At 28.7% G+C, this 17,430-nt stretch overlaps 2 protein-coding genes across 4 annotated transcripts; one reads left to right on the top strand and one right to left on the bottom strand.

Annotated features, from left to right (window-relative positions):
- The first annotated feature begins 1,082 nt into the window (after positions 1-1,082).
- Positions 1,083-14,460, top strand: LOC130675176 (synaptotagmin-3-like). Of its 2 annotated transcripts, none has more exons than XM_057480703.1 (8): positions 1,083-1,235; positions 4,355-4,458; positions 4,675-5,025; positions 5,091-5,269; positions 7,480-7,587; positions 9,129-9,249; positions 9,337-9,686; positions 11,823-14,460. In XM_057480703.1, the coding sequence occupies exons 3-8, from the start codon at positions 4,689-4,691 to the stop codon at positions 12,108-12,110; spliced, it is 1,383 nt and encodes a 460-aa protein (XP_057336686.1). In that variant the 5' UTR covers positions 1,083-1,235; positions 4,355-4,458; positions 4,675-4,688; the 3' UTR covers positions 12,111-14,460. The 2 variants fall into 2 exon arrangements, with proteins under 2 accessions (XP_057336686.1, XP_057336687.1); XM_057480704.1 differs by having other exon boundaries at positions 4,355-4,562.
- A 74-nt stretch (positions 14,461-14,534) lies between these two features.
- Positions 14,535-17,106, bottom strand: LOC130675177 (60S acidic ribosomal protein P1). Of its 2 annotated transcripts, none has more exons than XM_057480706.1 (4): positions 16,888-17,106; positions 16,609-16,756; positions 14,844-14,948; positions 14,535-14,641 (listed from the first exon to the last, which is right to left on the bottom strand). In XM_057480706.1, the coding sequence occupies exons 1-4, from the start codon at positions 16,957-16,959 to the stop codon at positions 14,628-14,630; spliced, it is 339 nt and encodes a 112-aa protein (XP_057336689.1). In that variant the 5' UTR covers positions 16,960-17,106; the 3' UTR covers positions 14,535-14,627. The 2 variants fall into 2 exon arrangements, with proteins under 2 accessions (XP_057336689.1, XP_057336688.1); XM_057480705.1 differs by having other exon boundaries at positions 16,606-16,756; positions 16,888-17,102.
- Positions 17,107-17,430: the final 324 nt, after the last annotated feature.

Genomic DNA, 17,430 nt, shown 5'->3' with positions numbered 1-17,430 from the left:
TTGCCATATATTATGGTAATGGTTTCTATAATATTTAGTAACGATTACTACAATATTATGGTAATGGTTAACATATATTATGTTAATGGTTACCATACATTATGGTAGTGGTTACTATATATTATAATAGTGGTTAACCATTGCCATATATTATGGTAATGGTTCCTATAATATTATGGTAACGATTACTATAATATTATGGTAATGGTTACCATATATCATGGTAATAGTCACCATAATATTATAGGAACCTTTACCACAATATATGGCAATGGTTAACCACTACCATAATATATGGTAAATTTCAAAAGCAAATAAAAAAAAATTTTTTAAATTACGCCAAAATCAAGTTATTTTTTTGACCCGGGTACTGGTGACCAGACTTAGGCAAGATTGCTATAAGATAGTTATATATTTAGCGCGCCTACGCAAAAAAAGTATACTTTGACCTAGATAACAGGTTTAATAACGAAAATATCTTGAATTCCTTCAAAACTCTAGTTCATACCATCAATAAAAACTTATAAAATATATTTCCATAAATATTTTCATTACCATAATTATTTTTTATATTCATCTCATCTTATTTACTTATTTTAAAAAATATAAATTTATTTAACGCAAATAAACCTCCGCTACAATTAACTCTAATTATTAAGTAAATTATTCTTTATCTTTAATGAATAGTTAATTTTCATAATCGCTGATTCATTAAACTTCCATTCATAATTTATTATCAATAGACAATGGATTATTATCCATTGATGTTAATTTATTAAAAAAAGGAAAAAGAAAACGAATGATTGATTTTGTAATCCAATTAATAGATGAAAAGTAATTAATAGTATTCCCAATAATTAAATGAAACACAAAATAATCTAATATATTAATTAAAAATGTGACATAAAAAACTAAACAATAAAATGAGAAAACGTGATGTGTATATTTATTATGAGAATGAGGGTTGGGTACTGGGTTGTAAAGCTTGAAGGCCACGAGGGTGTTTATTCGCAGCAGAGTAAGGGTGAGGATAAGTTAAGGGTGATGGTGATTCCACATCCCCCACAGCGCTTGCGTATTTTATTTTTCACCATCTACAAGTCACGTTAAATTCGTCCTACCCTGGAATCACCAGTTCAGGCTTTTACTTACCTACAATTGTCGAGGTTGTGTACACGAATATTACATTAGTATGAAACTGAACATTGGTGATAACGGACATATATTACGCACAGGTAAATAAAATATGTGCCTCTTATATCAATAACATATATCATATATATATTAAAATATTTTAGTATCTATACTGTGGCGAACAAATTTAATTTTGCATGAGTGCGAATGTAGCAGACAGACAAATTTAAAATTACAAATAATTTTAAAAAATTCACATTTGAATTTTCAAATTTTTTAAATGCGCATTTTTTAAAAAATTTATTTTATTGATTCTTTACTCTATTTATTTAAAATTTGAAATTTGTTTGTCTGTTATATTCATATTTTATCAATTAAATTAAAATGTCTGAGTTATTAAGATATTTATTTATTTTAAAAAATAGACAAGTAGAAAAATAAGTGTGTTATTATAATGACGTCATGTGAAAATAAGATTACAGAGGATTAGTATTGTTGTATAAACGGTTTTAAAACACCTGGAAGTATTACACGGATAATCGATGTGTTATTTTTTAATAAAATGTCTTCTATTATTAGCAGATACTTTTTGATATATTGTATATACTTTGGTCTATTAATTAAGCGTAATTAGGTATATCGTATAAGAGTAAGGATTAAGTTAATGGTTTTGTTTTGGTTCGAATACTAATTACGTCAATTGCTAACATTTGAGTTTAACAATAGCGCCATATGGTACGGCTCCATTGTTTTTTACTTTGTCTTTATTTTTATAAATTAAAAATAGATTTATATTTTTGTATATTTTTGTGTGGTGCGTAATTTTTTTTTTATTTTAATGAAAATATTATTTTTATTTATGATCCTGAAGTTAACGGGTAGTCAAAAATTTTTGGATTTTTTTTACACCAAATCTATGTCCGAAAAAAAAACTAAAAATATGCACGTATAGAAAATTCAAAAAACTATTGGTGCATTTTTTGGAAATATTTTTTTTTTTATAATTCATCGTTCAGAAAAAAATCTAAAAATTATTAGACGCCGGCTAACTATGATCCTGAAGTTAACCAACAATTCAAAATTTTTGAATTTATTTTCGAACGAATCAATTACAAAAAAAAAAAATCTAAAAAAAATGCACAGGTAGAAAATTAAAAAAACTATGTGCAATTTTTTCAAATATTTTCTTTTTCATAATTTATCGTTTCAAATAAATTTCAAAAGTTATCAGACGTCGGCTAACTTCAGTAACATTTTTATTTTTACAACAAATGTGTGAGTTGCATATTAAAAATTTTGATAATTTCATAGGGCAGAGACTGAGGTCAGTTTTGGACACTTAAAATTTAAGAACCAGTTTATCAAACCGGGTTTATTTTTATTGCTACTGTAGTGGTCCAAAAAAACCAAGTTTTTGTTTTCGAGTCTCATATGAAAATCGTTGGTCGCTTGAGAAATTCCAAAAAAATGAAATTCGGATTTTAAAAAAATTTTTTTTTTCTCGTGGCAGAAATAATTATTCTGTAAAATCAATGCCATGCTGAAAATATAGATTTCTAAACGTCGCCCAAGAATTTTGTCGCTCGAGGAGCTCGAAAACAGCGGGAAGTTTTGGGGGCTGGCTCGAAGGACCAACCGCTGTTCCGATTTTTTATTAAATAATTGTATTTCTAAAAAAATTTTTCTACACTAAAAAATTTGAGTAAACGCAGATTGAATCCAGATTTACTCCAAAACCGAGTTTATTTTAATATTGAAACTCCGAATCGGATTGAAATAAAATCCGAATTCACTCCCGATTTTTTACAGTGTATATAAATTATAATCATAAAAAATTAAAACATAAATATGATGGATGACTTTCAGGATACTTTTATATAAAAATATTGATCTTCCTATTATTAAAATTGAATTACTATAGGGGAGAGTCTCAGCTTTTTTACTTTTGTCCTAAATACCACCATCGACCCTAACAATAATTTACCACATTTTCAGACTGCCCGTGATCTTTTTATGTGCACTATAAAAAAAAAAACTACAGAAAAATAAAATGATCAACGCCAAGCTATTAAACACGCGATTAAAAATAATAACAAAAAAAAAAAAAGTAATTGCAATCTTAAGTCAGTTTTAAAATTACCGTCAGAATTTATGATCCTGAAGTCAGCCGACAATTAAAAATTTTAGGATGTTTTTTTTCCACAAATAAATTACAAAAAAAAAAAAATCTACAAATATGCACATGTAGAAAATTTAAAAATCTAAAAGTGCAATTTTTTCAAATATTTTTTTTTTATTATTTATCGTTTCAAATAAATTTCAAAAATTATTAGACGTCGGCTAACTTCAGTATCATCAGAATTTAATGAAATTCAAAATATCAGCAGACAATGATAAGAAAAAGATCCAATTAAATTTTTGGAGAGCTCCAGAAAAAAATAAATTCAATGAAACCTGTTATTTTTCACGCAGCTCATTTTTAAAATTTCAAAAGTCAAAATTTCGGTTCTCTGTAGCTCTTCAAAAATGTAATTCACCTTTTTTCTTACCATTATCTCCCATACGTCGAGTTCCATTTAACTCTGAGCGGTAATTCTAAAATCGACCCCTTAAATTATTTTTTTACTTTTTCGTTTAAAAAACTGTCATAATTTAATCACAAAAAAAACTCGAGTACAAAATTTAAACTCTCGTAACGTTTTTATTTATCCACGAGCGTGTACTTTTTTCTGAATTTAAGTCGAGCCATCAGAGACATAAACTACACGCTGTGCAAAAACATCCGTAACATTGTTATTATTCTTTATCGTACATATACATATATATATATAGAGTAAAAAAAAACTTGGCGACTTGGATAGTGTCGGGTATTGGGTAAAAGTTCAAGGGCGAGTTTGAGAGTGTCGTAGGAAAAAGAAAAAGAAATAAAAAAAAGCTGAAACGAAAGCTAGGATGACGGTTATAAAGCCTCTAGGCGGATTAACTGGTCCATGTACTCATATATATATATATATATACATATACATATATCTGTAGACTCTTACAGTTTGTTGATAGTAATCTTAAATGTATTAGTAGTAGTAAAACCAAGTAGACATATATTATATATATCTATATGTATATATATATATAGATGTATAAATGTATAGATATATATATATATATGTAGTTGATTGTGGGTGATGTTGATTCAAAGTATTGAAGTCTTATCTATACACAGGTACATCGACAATTTGGTCGACGCTTGCGTAAACCAACTCGTAACCCCTAGACTGGAGAAGTGGTTGAATACGGGCTGGAATAATGTAGAGTATACTCTTCCCGGTGAGTTAAACGTTTGATATTTTAAATATGTCTATTACTAAGTATGACATTTGATAATAAACAGAACAATGTTAATTAAATTTTGATTTTATTTAAATATTGAGGTGAGTTATTAATTAAATTGCTGGATATATATTTATAATTATACAATATATATACATATATGTATTGGAGGAGCCTGACGTTGAGTAATTAAATTTTTCACGGTCATTATAGATTTAACGGACGAAATGTTCGGCCACAGTATGGGATTGACCGCTGTCTTGACCAGCTTTGGAGCAGCGACTGGTGCTCTGTCAGCGTGGATCGTTTACGCAATGTGCGTAAAACGACGTCATTTCCCTGGTGGTAAACCGCTTAATTGGTTTGAGAAAGACCTGTTGGATCGTGCTAAAGAGGCCGCTAAATCATCAACGCAGGATTTTATTGAACTTGGTAACGTTGCTGGTGGTATTGTTTGCGATCCAACATCTGGCTCACGGGATTTCAGTGACAATGTGTGCGACGAGGTCGAGTGGACGAGACGCGATCCGCCTTATGACACTAGTATTTTGGACTCGCGTGAAGGTAAGGGATCTTGTTACTTTAGTTGGGTGATGGTGAATTTTAACTTTGTTTTGTTTGTTTATTAGTTATTCAGAGATTGTCGGAAGGTGATGACGAACCGAGAACTCCCGTGAGTCCAATCGCGCCTCCGTTACCGGGCGGTGCGCTCGTTGCTAGTGATGAACGTATGGTAATAGTCAGGCCGCAGCCAAGATCTGCCCATGGATCGCGATTAAGTAGCGACAGCGATTCTGTGTTTCATAAAGTAGGTTTAGAAATTTATTTACTGTTATTTATTTTATTAGAAAATAAACGCTAATCGGCTATATACATCATATGTAGAAAGTAAGAAATTAATATTAAAAAAACAAGCAAAATTAAGTAATCAAATAGTGATTTACGTGATATAATTAAACATTAGATTAATGATAGGGAAAAAGTGTATTTTTGGTATTCGTGATGAATGCTCGATATGTACCACCGTAGAAGTCGATGTTCATGTGCAAGGAATTGACAAGGCTGGCAATCCTGTTATGTGGCTCGTGGAACACGTTATGATTTACGGAAAATTGGTCATACACAGAAAAAACAGATATCTTGAGTCAAGAAAATATTTTTGAAGACAAACGTTTTCGGGAACCAAGTCAAGATTTTCTTGAGCCAAGAGAATTCGTCTTGGTTGGAGAAGATTTCTACTTTATCTGAGAAAATTTAGGTCTCCAAAAAAATTTTCTTGAATCAAGAATATTTACCTTCAGTCGAGAATTTTTTTTTTGTGTGTAAGAAATTTCTTATACATTTTATGGTTGCAGAATTTGGAAACGGTACCCGCTTATTAAGAACACTTGGGTTGAATTTTTTGCCCTTTTATAAGCAATCGAGTTCCATTTATTTTTTTACTATTCTACCCTACAAGGAAAGATTGGAACCTACTGGTTACTGTTCTGCACCTGACTCATTACGGTGCTGGAAGAAAATGCTCAATTGTGGTGAGGCATCACTCTGATTACTGTGCGGAACCTGACTGAGTGATATGTGCACACGACTCAGTCAGGTTCCACACATTCATCAGTGTGGTGCTGCACCACAATCGAGCATTTTCTTCCAGCACCGCAATGAGTCAGGTGCAGAACAGTAACCAATCGGGTTCCAATCTTTCTGTGTATGAGAAGAATCCATGTGGGATTGTATGGGAACCCATAGGGATCCATAGAGAAAAGTATGGATTTATGTAAGAATTCGTAGGAATTAATGTAGGAGAGTATGGATTTATATAAGAATCCATTACACAGAAAAAAGGATTTTGAGGGGCGAGAAAAATTTTGTATCATGAAATGAAAACAAAAATTTTCTTAGATAGAGAAAATTCCTTGGCAAAAAAAAATTATCGTTTTTCAGTGATAATACAAGAATTTTCTTGGAGAGAGTAAAAGTTTTTTGCACCAAGAAATCCTTTTTTTCTGTGAAGAGCTGAATAAATTTTAAAATCGACTGATCAAGTAGCTGACAATTAATGATTATATTCAAACTCTCTATCAAAAAAATCCATGTGGGATTGCATGGGGACCCATAGGAATTAATATAGGAGTGTATGGATTTATACAAGAATCCATGTAGGAAACTGTGGGTACCTGGATCCCCATGTAGGAACTTGACATAGGAATTTGGATGTATGGATTTCTTTGTGGGAAATTCATATAGGACTCTGGGTTTCTACATAAGTAATTTATATAGAATCCGGTGTATCTGGATTTCTATGTCTGTCGTCTATTAATACGCGAATATGAATAAAAGAACAGATTAATATTCCTATAGGAAACCATATGGGAATCCATCCGAAAACGCCATGTGAGAACCCACATAGGAATCTAGGCTGGATTTCCATATGGATTTTTTTGATAAGGTCTTATTTCAATAACACGAAACTACTCAATAAATTAATATCAATAGGAAATCAGGTTAAATTTCTTATAAATTTCTTATGGTTGCCAAGATAATTATTTCATTTTCTATAAAATCTAGTTACGGAGTTTAATGTCAAAATATACATAAAACAAATATATATTTTGAGGTAATACTTGTATGTATCAGCCCATCACCAATAAATACACGATTCACCATAAAAAAAGTTACCAAAATAATGTTCCCATGTGCAAAAATAACCCAAATAAAATTTAATCATGTAAATTATCATGGGAAATTATGACACACGATATTATTGCTGATTAATTCTGCCTCGGGAAATTATTATCCGGGAAAATAAAATCGATTCCTTAAGACACCATATAAAAAAAACGAAAAACTGTAATTGCTTGTAAAAGAGCGTACAAAATTCATATAAATGAACTCTAGGGTGGCATCAAAATATAGCCGAGAAGAATGATTCTTTCTAATTACTTTTTCCCCTACAGCCCTTAAGAGATTAATTATAATTAGATTTTACTGTTTTATTGCTAATGATCATAATTATTTCAGCAATCTTCTTGGTCATCTTCATCTTCGCTGGATGATGTTGGAGGCGAATTACAATTGAGTTTATCGTATGATTCAACATCTAGTGTTTTAACTGTAAAACTTCTTGAGGTAATTAGTGATAGAATATATATATATAGGGGAAGAAGGGAGGGCAAAACGGGGTAAAGAAATAGTAAGTTTCCGAGGACTCTAATTCGTCAAATCTTTTTTTTTAATGATATTCGAAGTAAATAGAAAAAAATTCAGCTGCCGTCAAAGAAAAATATTTCATTTTTTGCGGGCAAAATGGGAACCCCCTAAAAAAGGTGAAAAAAAATTTCTGGATATTTAATAAATTTGATTAAATTAAATTTTCTTGTAAGTAATTTACATAAAGAAAAATTACATTTCACATAATTATTAGATGCAAAGGAAGAAAAAAAATTTTTAATAGTTTTTATCATAAAACAAAAGTCATTAACATTTTTCGACTGACACTTTCGATTTTTGAAAAAGTTTAACTACCGAATTTAAATTGGTAATTTTTTATTTGCTAATCACTTTTTTTTATTAACTTTAAAGTAAAAGATTTAAGTTACTTTTAATTCCAAAGTAGATATTTTTAAAAAATCAATTATATTTTGCTTAAAGTAATAGATTAGAAAATTATTAAAAGTTAATTAAATTTAAAAAATTGTAAATATTTTAAAGTTGATTATTGAAATACATCTGAAGTAATTTGACACCGGAGTTTTTTTATAGTAAATTGATAATAAAAAAAATCAAATTGGTTTCTTACTATTTTTTTACAAAATCAAAATTTTTCGAAAACGGTGAAAAAAAATTCAAAATAATGCTCAATCCTATTTGAATCGTTTATTTGAGAAACCCCATAAGTCATGTTTTTTACAAAATGAAGTTTTTTGCATTTTTGGGTTCTTTGGATATCCCTCCATAGAAATCAATCAAAATATGCATCGAATCAGCGTTTAAAAAAAAATTAACGGGGTGACAGCAATTTCATTTAATTGAGAAATCCCATAAGTCAATGACTCAAATACACATATGCAGTTTTAGTTTTACAGAAATCATTTTTTTTTTTTTATTTAAAATTCGCGCTTTTTTGGGAAATTAATTTCAAATGTTGTTTTATTGTTGACTGTTATATGACTAATTAAAATGTTTAAATTAATTACAATTTTTTTGTAATTTCTGAGTTTCAGAGTTCCAATACATATTTAATACTTCATTTTATTAGTGTAATAAATGATTTGAGTGGAAACATTTAAAAAAACAATGATTTTATAACTTTTTTTTCCGTTTGGTTGAGAAACCCCATAAGTCAATCAACTTTAAATAATTTTTTCAAGTAGTTTCAGTTAAAAAATTAAATTTTTCTTGTTGGAATCTTTTTCAGAGACGCTAACATTATTGTATTAAATTATTTATTTATTATTTTAATGTCAAGTTTTTCCAAAAAAATGTTTTTTGTGTTTCCTGAAAAATTTTGTTTTCTTGACTTATGGGGTTTTTCAAATAAACGATTCATTTAAGTGATTTTGAAATGTTTAAAAAACATTTTTAAAAAACGGGTACCCCGTTTTGCCTCCTCTCTCCTATATATATTGATAAAAAAAAAGTATATAAAACTGTGATTTGAAATTAAACAGGCGCACGATTTACGAGCTAGAGAATTAAGCGGGAATGCTGATCCATACGCAAAGATACGTTTGCTGCCAGACCGAAGCAATACGTGGCAAACAAAAGTTCATCGATGTACCTTGAACCCGGGTAAATTAACTTTCCCATCACGTTTAATCAACTCAACATACAAAGAGAACAAAAAATCAATTAGGTAATTGTTTAATTAAATTTCAGTTTTCGACGAAGAGTTTACGTTTGAAGTTTCATCATTAACTGGCACAACTCTTGAGGTACTTCTTTATGATTTTGATCCAGCATCAAAACATCGGGCTCTTGGTTACGTCCGTTTACCGTTGCCACTTAATAATAGTGAATATCTTGGTATTAAACCAGTCACCCTGACAAGACCAATACACAGGTATGGCGCAGAGGGTAGTGTTTATCGATCAGACCCACTTGGCGAGCTTATGGTATCACTTTGTTACGATGCAAATGCCGCTAAATTAACAGTGATTGTTATCCGTGCAATCAATCTTTCTATTTCTGACGACTCTGGTAATCAGAATTACGACACTTACGTAAAGGTAAATTCATTTAATCACCATCACTAGTATAATTATTATTATTTAGAAATATTACGCTTCTACTTAAATTTTTTTTACTGCAGTAAGAAACTATTGAAAATTTCTATCGGTAAATTTTTTATTTGACATGTTTTCGATTCATAACTTTTTTAAGTTTGATCCCAGAAACTTGAAGATGAAAAGATGCAAAGTAGAATAGTTTGGGATTGAAATTTTTTAGATAGAAAAGTCACTGGGAGATTTAGTGGCTGATAGAAAAGTTCTGTAAAGAATTGTCAAGTCAAATATAAATGTGACAGATAGAAAAATTTTGGAATAGAATTTTCTGGTGAAGAAATGGTTTCAAATAGAAAATTTACTGATACAAATTTTCAGTAGTTTCCTAAATAAGTAGAAAAATTTTGAGTCGAAACGTCATATCACCTACTCCAGTTTCATCTTTTGCCGCGCAAGATATTATATTATGATTATTTTTATTACAAATATTATTTAATGATTAATAGGGGTGATTGTTAATAATTATATTTTCTTAAACGCCCCATGGAAAGCTTCTTTTTAGTGAAAAAATACCTGGGGAATTTGATTTTTTCGTTTCAAGTGAAAAGAACACGTGCCGCAGAACGATCAAAGTTCATTTTTCGATACAATCGCGGTTTTTTTTAAATATCTCATGAAATATGCAGATTAAAGGAAAAAATCATAGGAACAATTTTGTAGGAAATTAAATTCTTGACAAAAAAGGTCATATTCATTTTTTTTTTTAAATGTGTATTTATGAAGATATTTTAAAAAAACTTTTTTAGATCTTATGAATTGAGCGTTTTAAGGATTACAAATTTTGAAAATAAAATTTTTCTAAGTGTATAGAAACTGTACCAAGCATTAATAATTGATATGTTACGAGTTACGAAGTTGTCTATATTTAAGAAAAAACGATATTTTAAACATTCGTTATCCTTAAAATGCTCAATTGATAAGATCTAAAAAAGTTTTTTCAAAATATCTTCGTAAATACACATTTTATAAAAAAAATGAATATGACCTTTTTTGTCAAGAATTTAATTTCCTACAAAATTGTTCCTATGATTTTTTCCTTTAATCTGCATATTTCATGAGATATTTAAAAAAAATCGCGATTGTATCGAAAAATGAACTTTGATCGTCCTGACCCTGATTAAACAACTGAATTCGAGCGAATTAAAAATTTTAATTCTGCTCAATTCTGTCGAATTCTGCATAACAGAATTCAACAATTGAAAATTTCAATTCTGTTAAATTCGGTAAGACTGAATTAAAAAGAATTCATGATACTGAAGTTAGCCGACGTCTAATAATTTATGGATTTTCTTTTAGACGATAAATTATAAAAAAAAAAAAAATATTTGAAAAAATTGCACCTGTAGTTTTTTAAATTTTCTACATGTGCATTTTTTTTGTAAATGTTTTGTTTAAAAAAAATCCGAAAATTTTGAATTGTCTGCTAACTTCAAGATCATAAGAATTCAAACGATCCTGGAGTTAGCAGACAGTTACAAATTTTCAGATTTTTTTTTTTAACAAATAAATTACAAAAAAAAAAACTAATAAATATACACACGTAGAAAATTTAATAAACTATAGGTGCAATTTTTCAAAATTTTTTTATAGTTAATCGTTTTAAAAAAAATTCAAAAATTGCCAGACGTCTGCTAACTTCAGTGTCATGAATTCAAGGATTATTTGAGAACTAAACAGAAGAAAACCAATTTAAAAATTTTGAATGTGTTTTTATTCCGTTTAATTCGGAGTCAGAACCAAAAATTTGAGAATTATTTTCGAATTAAGCCGAATAAAATTATTTAAATTCGTTTCAATTTGGATAAATTCTGGTTTTCCTGCCGAATTAGACAGAATTCATTTTTAAGTTAGGTACCGAATTAACAGAATTTATTTAAATTATATAGAATTAAAAATTCAATTCTGTTTAATTCAATCGAATTCAGTTGTTCAATCAGGGGAGGCATGAATTCTTTTTACGTAAATAGAGAAAACCAAATTCCCCACGTAGTTTTTCACTAAAAAGAAGCCTGAGAAAATTTAATTTTCAACGACCACCCTAATAATTAAACAATATTTAATTAACATTTGATTGTATAGGTGACGATATTCAAAGATGGGAAAAGTTTTAAGAAAAAACGCACAGTTATTTGTCGGGATCAAAGCCCAGTATGGAATGACGTATTAAATTTTGATCTCGGAGGCGACATATTATCGAATTGTCTTCTCGAATTTTCGATTGTAAGGACAAGTGGTGACCTGCTCGCACGTTGCGAAGTGTCAAAAAAATGTCAAAGGGAATTTTTCCATCGAGTTTTATCAGGTAAAGGTGCTTCGGTTCAAAAGGTACCGCTTACTGGACCGGACAAACGTACAGATTCTTCATAAATTATAATTTAAAATAAAAACAGATGCTAATAATAATAATAATAATAAAGTAAATATATGTATATGTATATGTATATGGTATAAGTATAAATATGTGGATGGATTAATTATAATTTATAATATTAAATATAATAAGGTGTACAGAATTGGTGAGCACACTTCAGAGACCTGCTTTATGATACTTTTGTTTAAACTGATAACTTTTTTTATCATCAATTAATTATCATTAAATAAAATAGTTACCGTACTGATGGCGGGCCAACAAGTAGAATATTTTATCGTTAGCAAAATAAATATATATATAAATATATCAATATTTGTCTTTGTCGTTAGACATGTGAGTAAAAAAAAAAAAAAAAAACAAAGCAAATTAATTGAAACCCAAATAAATATTTGAAATTTATGAAAACGCAAATTGATTTTGAAAATTATTTTCAAAGCTTAATTAATATTATTTATACTTTAATTACTATATATTTTTTTTGTGTAATTAAATAATTTACAATTTTATTTGATAATAAAAATTTGAATTATAAGTACAAACAAATAAAATTTAAAGTGCTGTAGTTTTTAAATTTAAATATTTTTAATAAATTTAAATTTATATGGATAAATAAAATTGTAGATATTTTAATTACAGGATACAAGTAATTTAAGTTTACTTAATATTTGTTATCAATCATAAATAATTGTGTGCGAATAGTTCGAACTTACGAACTATTGGCATCGAATCGAACTTCAATCTATTCGGAAATTTATGAATAGAATCGACTCGTCATAAGCCTGGTCTAGAGACGCAAGGAAATTTTCCTTGAAATTTCAGTCTCCACTACCGCGCGTTTAGTTTTGTTCTCGACTACTCGTTATAAGCCTGTGTTTATTTTTTATAACTTTGAACGTCATATTTACGATTTGTTACATACGTCAGTGTCCCGATTTTTCTAGTACTTATAGCAGTAAAATAAATACTTATCTTTTTAGACAAATAATAATTATGATGACAACGGTATTAATTACAGTAATAATAATAATAATTGTTATTGATCAACATAATGCTCATTAAAACTTTTAAATTGTAACAGAAGCTTTAATTGTAATTAATCATTACAATCATCAACAATAAATAATATTTATAAAATTATTATCCGCGAGAGATCGATAGAAAATTTTCATCATTAATTTTGATATTTGTTCCTATTGTTAGTTTATAATTTATAGAATTTTAACGGAGGCTTATAACGGGATGTCTGCTACGAAACTCAAAAAAGTGGTTGAGTGAGGGAGCTGTTTGGACGGTACCGTCACTTATTATCCGCGATAAAATATCCGAATACATTTTATCTGATAGACAAAATATCCCCGGAATAAATACTCGATAGATAAAATATCTTATAATATAAATACTTTTCATATAAATAGTACGGTGCCCTTTTATCAGAAATGTTTAAAATATTTGCACGTAAAATTTGAGTGTGTGATATTAAAAATAGATCAACACTTGACGGTACCATTCCAATATGCATGGAATGGTATGGTACACGTTTATTGAAAACCATTAATTATTTTTTCACTTAAAATATATTTTTCTGAATAAGATTTATCGACAGAATATTTTGTCACGAATTTTTGTCTCTTGAATATTTAGTCCGGGGATATTTTGTCTATCGGATAATTTTTTTGCGAACTACAACAAGTCGTGCTACCGTTTGGACCCAGTACCTGCCGATTGAGGGAAGCGGCTTATGAAGGGCAGGTTTATAACGGATAGTCGACTGTAATTCCAAATTTCTTTTTTGATGGATTCAAGTGTAATATTTTTTTCAATAATTCAAAATTTTGTCAGATATAACTAGAGCTGACATGAATCTACAAAAAAAAAATCATTTCAAGTCAAGAAAATTTTTTGTCAAACATTTTCGGGAAGTCAAAATTTTTTTGAACCAAGAAAATTCGTCTTGGTCAGGAAAATTTCTACTTTTCTCAAGAAAATTAAGAGTTTCAAAATAAATTTCTTGAATCAAGAATATTTACTTTCAGTTGATAATTTTTTTTGCTGTGTACGAAAAAATAATTTCTAGTTACTTTGAAAACTAAACTCATTAAATAAAAATTTAATATTTGGAAGCTGACTAAAATTTAAAAAATGTGAAAAGTTTCTAATAATTCAAAAATTTTCAAGTCATGAAATAATTCGATTCGGTTCGAACCCGATTCGCACACTTGTAATAATTATCCATCTTTGTTATTATCAATCATCTGTAAGTAATTAAATTAATTACTTATACTAATTACTGTAAAAAAAATTATTGTTTCAATTACATACTTACATCCATGTATCTACTTATTTTTGAATACTTAATATAAATAAATCCTGGGACCAGGAATACGTAATTAAAGGAGCACAAAAATTAATTTACAACTTAATTTTCTTTACAAAAAGATTTTTGTTATATTTTTAATGATTTAATTTCAATATACACAAGTAATGACAATTAATTGTAACCTCGGTAATTGAAATTAGTCAAAGAGACCTGTAACAATAAAAAAAAATTATATTTTAAAAAATATTCAAATAAAAATTTACTAGACAACTAAAAATACTTTGATATCATTTTGAAAATTGTCTACATTTAAATATTCAGTAGCTAATACATGTTTAGATAATCATTTAGTTGTTAAATTTATTGAAATAAATAAATAAATGTATTTATTATTTTAAAAAAATTTTCTTACCGAATCCCATGTCATCGTCAGACTCTTCTTCAGGTTCGTCCTTCTTCTTCTCGGCTTCCTTGGCCGCAGGTGCAGCATCAGCTGCGGCGGCAGCGGCTACTGGAGCTGGAGAAAATTTAAAAATTTAAAAATTAATAAATGAATGAATAAAAAAATATTTTTGAATGTTGCCTGAAAGGAGCTAGGTCTAGATTTTGAATAATTTAAACCCGACAACTCCTAACTTGCTTTTCTTTCCTCATTAATGCTGACCGAATCAGTTTATTCACTGATCCAGTGGATGATATGAGGATACCTCTCGCTGACGTCTTATAATTTTTGGATTCATTTCAAAAAGATAAATTATGAAAAAAAAAATATTAAAAAAAATTGCACCTGTAGTTTTTTAAATTTTCTACATGTGCATTTTTTTGGTTTGGTTAAAAGACAAACCGGAAGTTATTAATTGTCTGAAAACGAGTCATAAACTTTCGGAATTTATGATCCTGAAGTTAGCAGACAATTAATAATTTTCGAATTCTTTTTATTTTACAATTTAATTTAAAAAAGAAATCTAAAAAAATACACATGTAGAAAATTTAAAAAACTATAGGTGCATTTTTTTTTATTATTTATTGTTTTGAATAATATCCAAAAATTTTTAAATGTCGGCTAACTTGTCATTCTGAAGTTAACTAACAATTAAAAGTTTTTGAATTTATTTTCCAGCAAATTAATTACAAAAATAAAAAAAAAAATTGCACATGTAGAAAATTAGAAAAATTACAAGTGCATTTTTTAAAAATATTTCTTTTTTTTTCAATTAGTCGATTTTAAAAAATTCAAAAATTATGAAACGTAGATTAATTCTAGTATCTTTGATAATTTGGTATTACTATGGTCAAATTGGCCAATTTTTTTACCATAGTTATACAGTATATTTACTGTACTTATGATGTAGCGTACCAAGAAATCTATAATAAAATTTCCATGAAAATGCCGAACTTTTATTGGAAAAATTCTGTATAAAAACTATAAGACGACAATTTTAACGAGTGTGATTGCAGCAGACAAATTTAAAATTATAAATAAGAGTAAGTAATAAAAAATGCACTTATTAATTTTTAAATTTTTCAATGCGCATTTTTTAAATATTTAATTTGTTGATTATTTCCTCTATTTAGTAGATACTTTAACAGATGCTGTATAGTAGAAAATTGTAAGAAATTCAGTTTCATCTTTCGCTTCTGCATTCAAAATTATAAAAAACGTGCAAAATATCAAGTTTTTCAATTTCGTTCTGTGTAAAAAAAATTTGTACTAAAAAAATTCCAAAAACGTTCTATTTTTACTCTAAATTTGCTCATAAAAATTTTTTTTTACCATCAAAATTACTAACCTTCTAAAAAAGTTCTATCCAAAATTCTAATCTGTCTTATGTTCACAAGTTCCACGTGTGGAACTTTTTGGAACGAATTTATTGTACACGGGCTTTAAGATCACACGCTTCTAATTCAAACAAAAGAATGCAAGTGAAAATAACTAGAGCCGTTCGATGCTGCGATACATTTTAAATATACTGTATAATTAAAGTTTCAATACTATTAAAATCCTGTAATTTTTTTATTTTATCACCGTAAATATTCTGAATTTATTTCGTAAATTTTTGGTAATAATCCGACGAAAAAACTTGAGTTACCGCAACTATGCAGTAACTATACCATCTAATTACCAAAACCATGAGGGTTTTTTTTTAAATAAATAAATAAATAAATGAACTTACCACCACCAGCTGGTGCAGCTCCAACACCAGATCCAATGTTGGTGATGAGGTCCTTGATGTTAAGACCTTCAAGGGCTTTGGCAAAAAGACCTGGCCAGTAAGGCTCAACATCAACGGCAGCGGCTTTCAAAATTGTTTGAATTTTTTCACCCTAAAAAACGAAAATTATTTAATATTGCAGTTTAAAAATTTGAATATTCAAACATTTACAGATTGAAATAAAACGAAATTCGTACACGTGGAATTATTTTTTTTCAAGTAATAAAATGAGAGGTTACTTACAGTGACGGCGACATCATCATCAGCGAGGATTAATGCGGAGTAAACGCAAGCGAGCTCAGCCTTGTTCGTCATCTTGAGATTTATTTTATTTAAAAATAATTATTGGATGGTTTTATAAAAAAGTGCAAGTCGCCGATGCAATTAATCCGGCCTTAGCTCACAAGGAGAACAAGCACGCGGTTTGACTGATTACCGAAAAAGAAAAGATGGAAAAAAATATGGCAGTACCTTCACAATTTACGGAAATCCCCAGCGCTACTTACCTCCGGTACGCGAACTTCTCAAGCGCGGGAATTTTAAATTTCATTTTAAACACGACACTTTTAATCAACACACAATTCAAATATATGTCAATTACTATCGATATTACACCGGAAGTGATGAAAATTTATCACTTCTAATTACTAAAAATTTTAATTAAAACAAAATAATTAAAATAAATTCCTAGCGCACGCGCACACGAATGCGCTGAAATAAATTTTTAAAAAATCTTTGCGCAATAATGGCGGCAATCGTTGCGTAACTTTGGGCAATAAATCGTCA

The sequence above is a fragment of the Microplitis mediator genome, chromosome 9, assembly GCF_029852145.1.
Source record: "Microplitis mediator isolate UGA2020A chromosome 9, iyMicMedi2.1, whole genome shotgun sequence".
Classification (NCBI taxonomy): Eukaryota; Metazoa; Arthropoda; class Insecta; order Hymenoptera; family Braconidae; genus Microplitis; species Microplitis mediator.
Note: the sequence above shows the minus strand (reverse complement) of the source record. Positions and strands in the feature narration are given on the sequence as shown.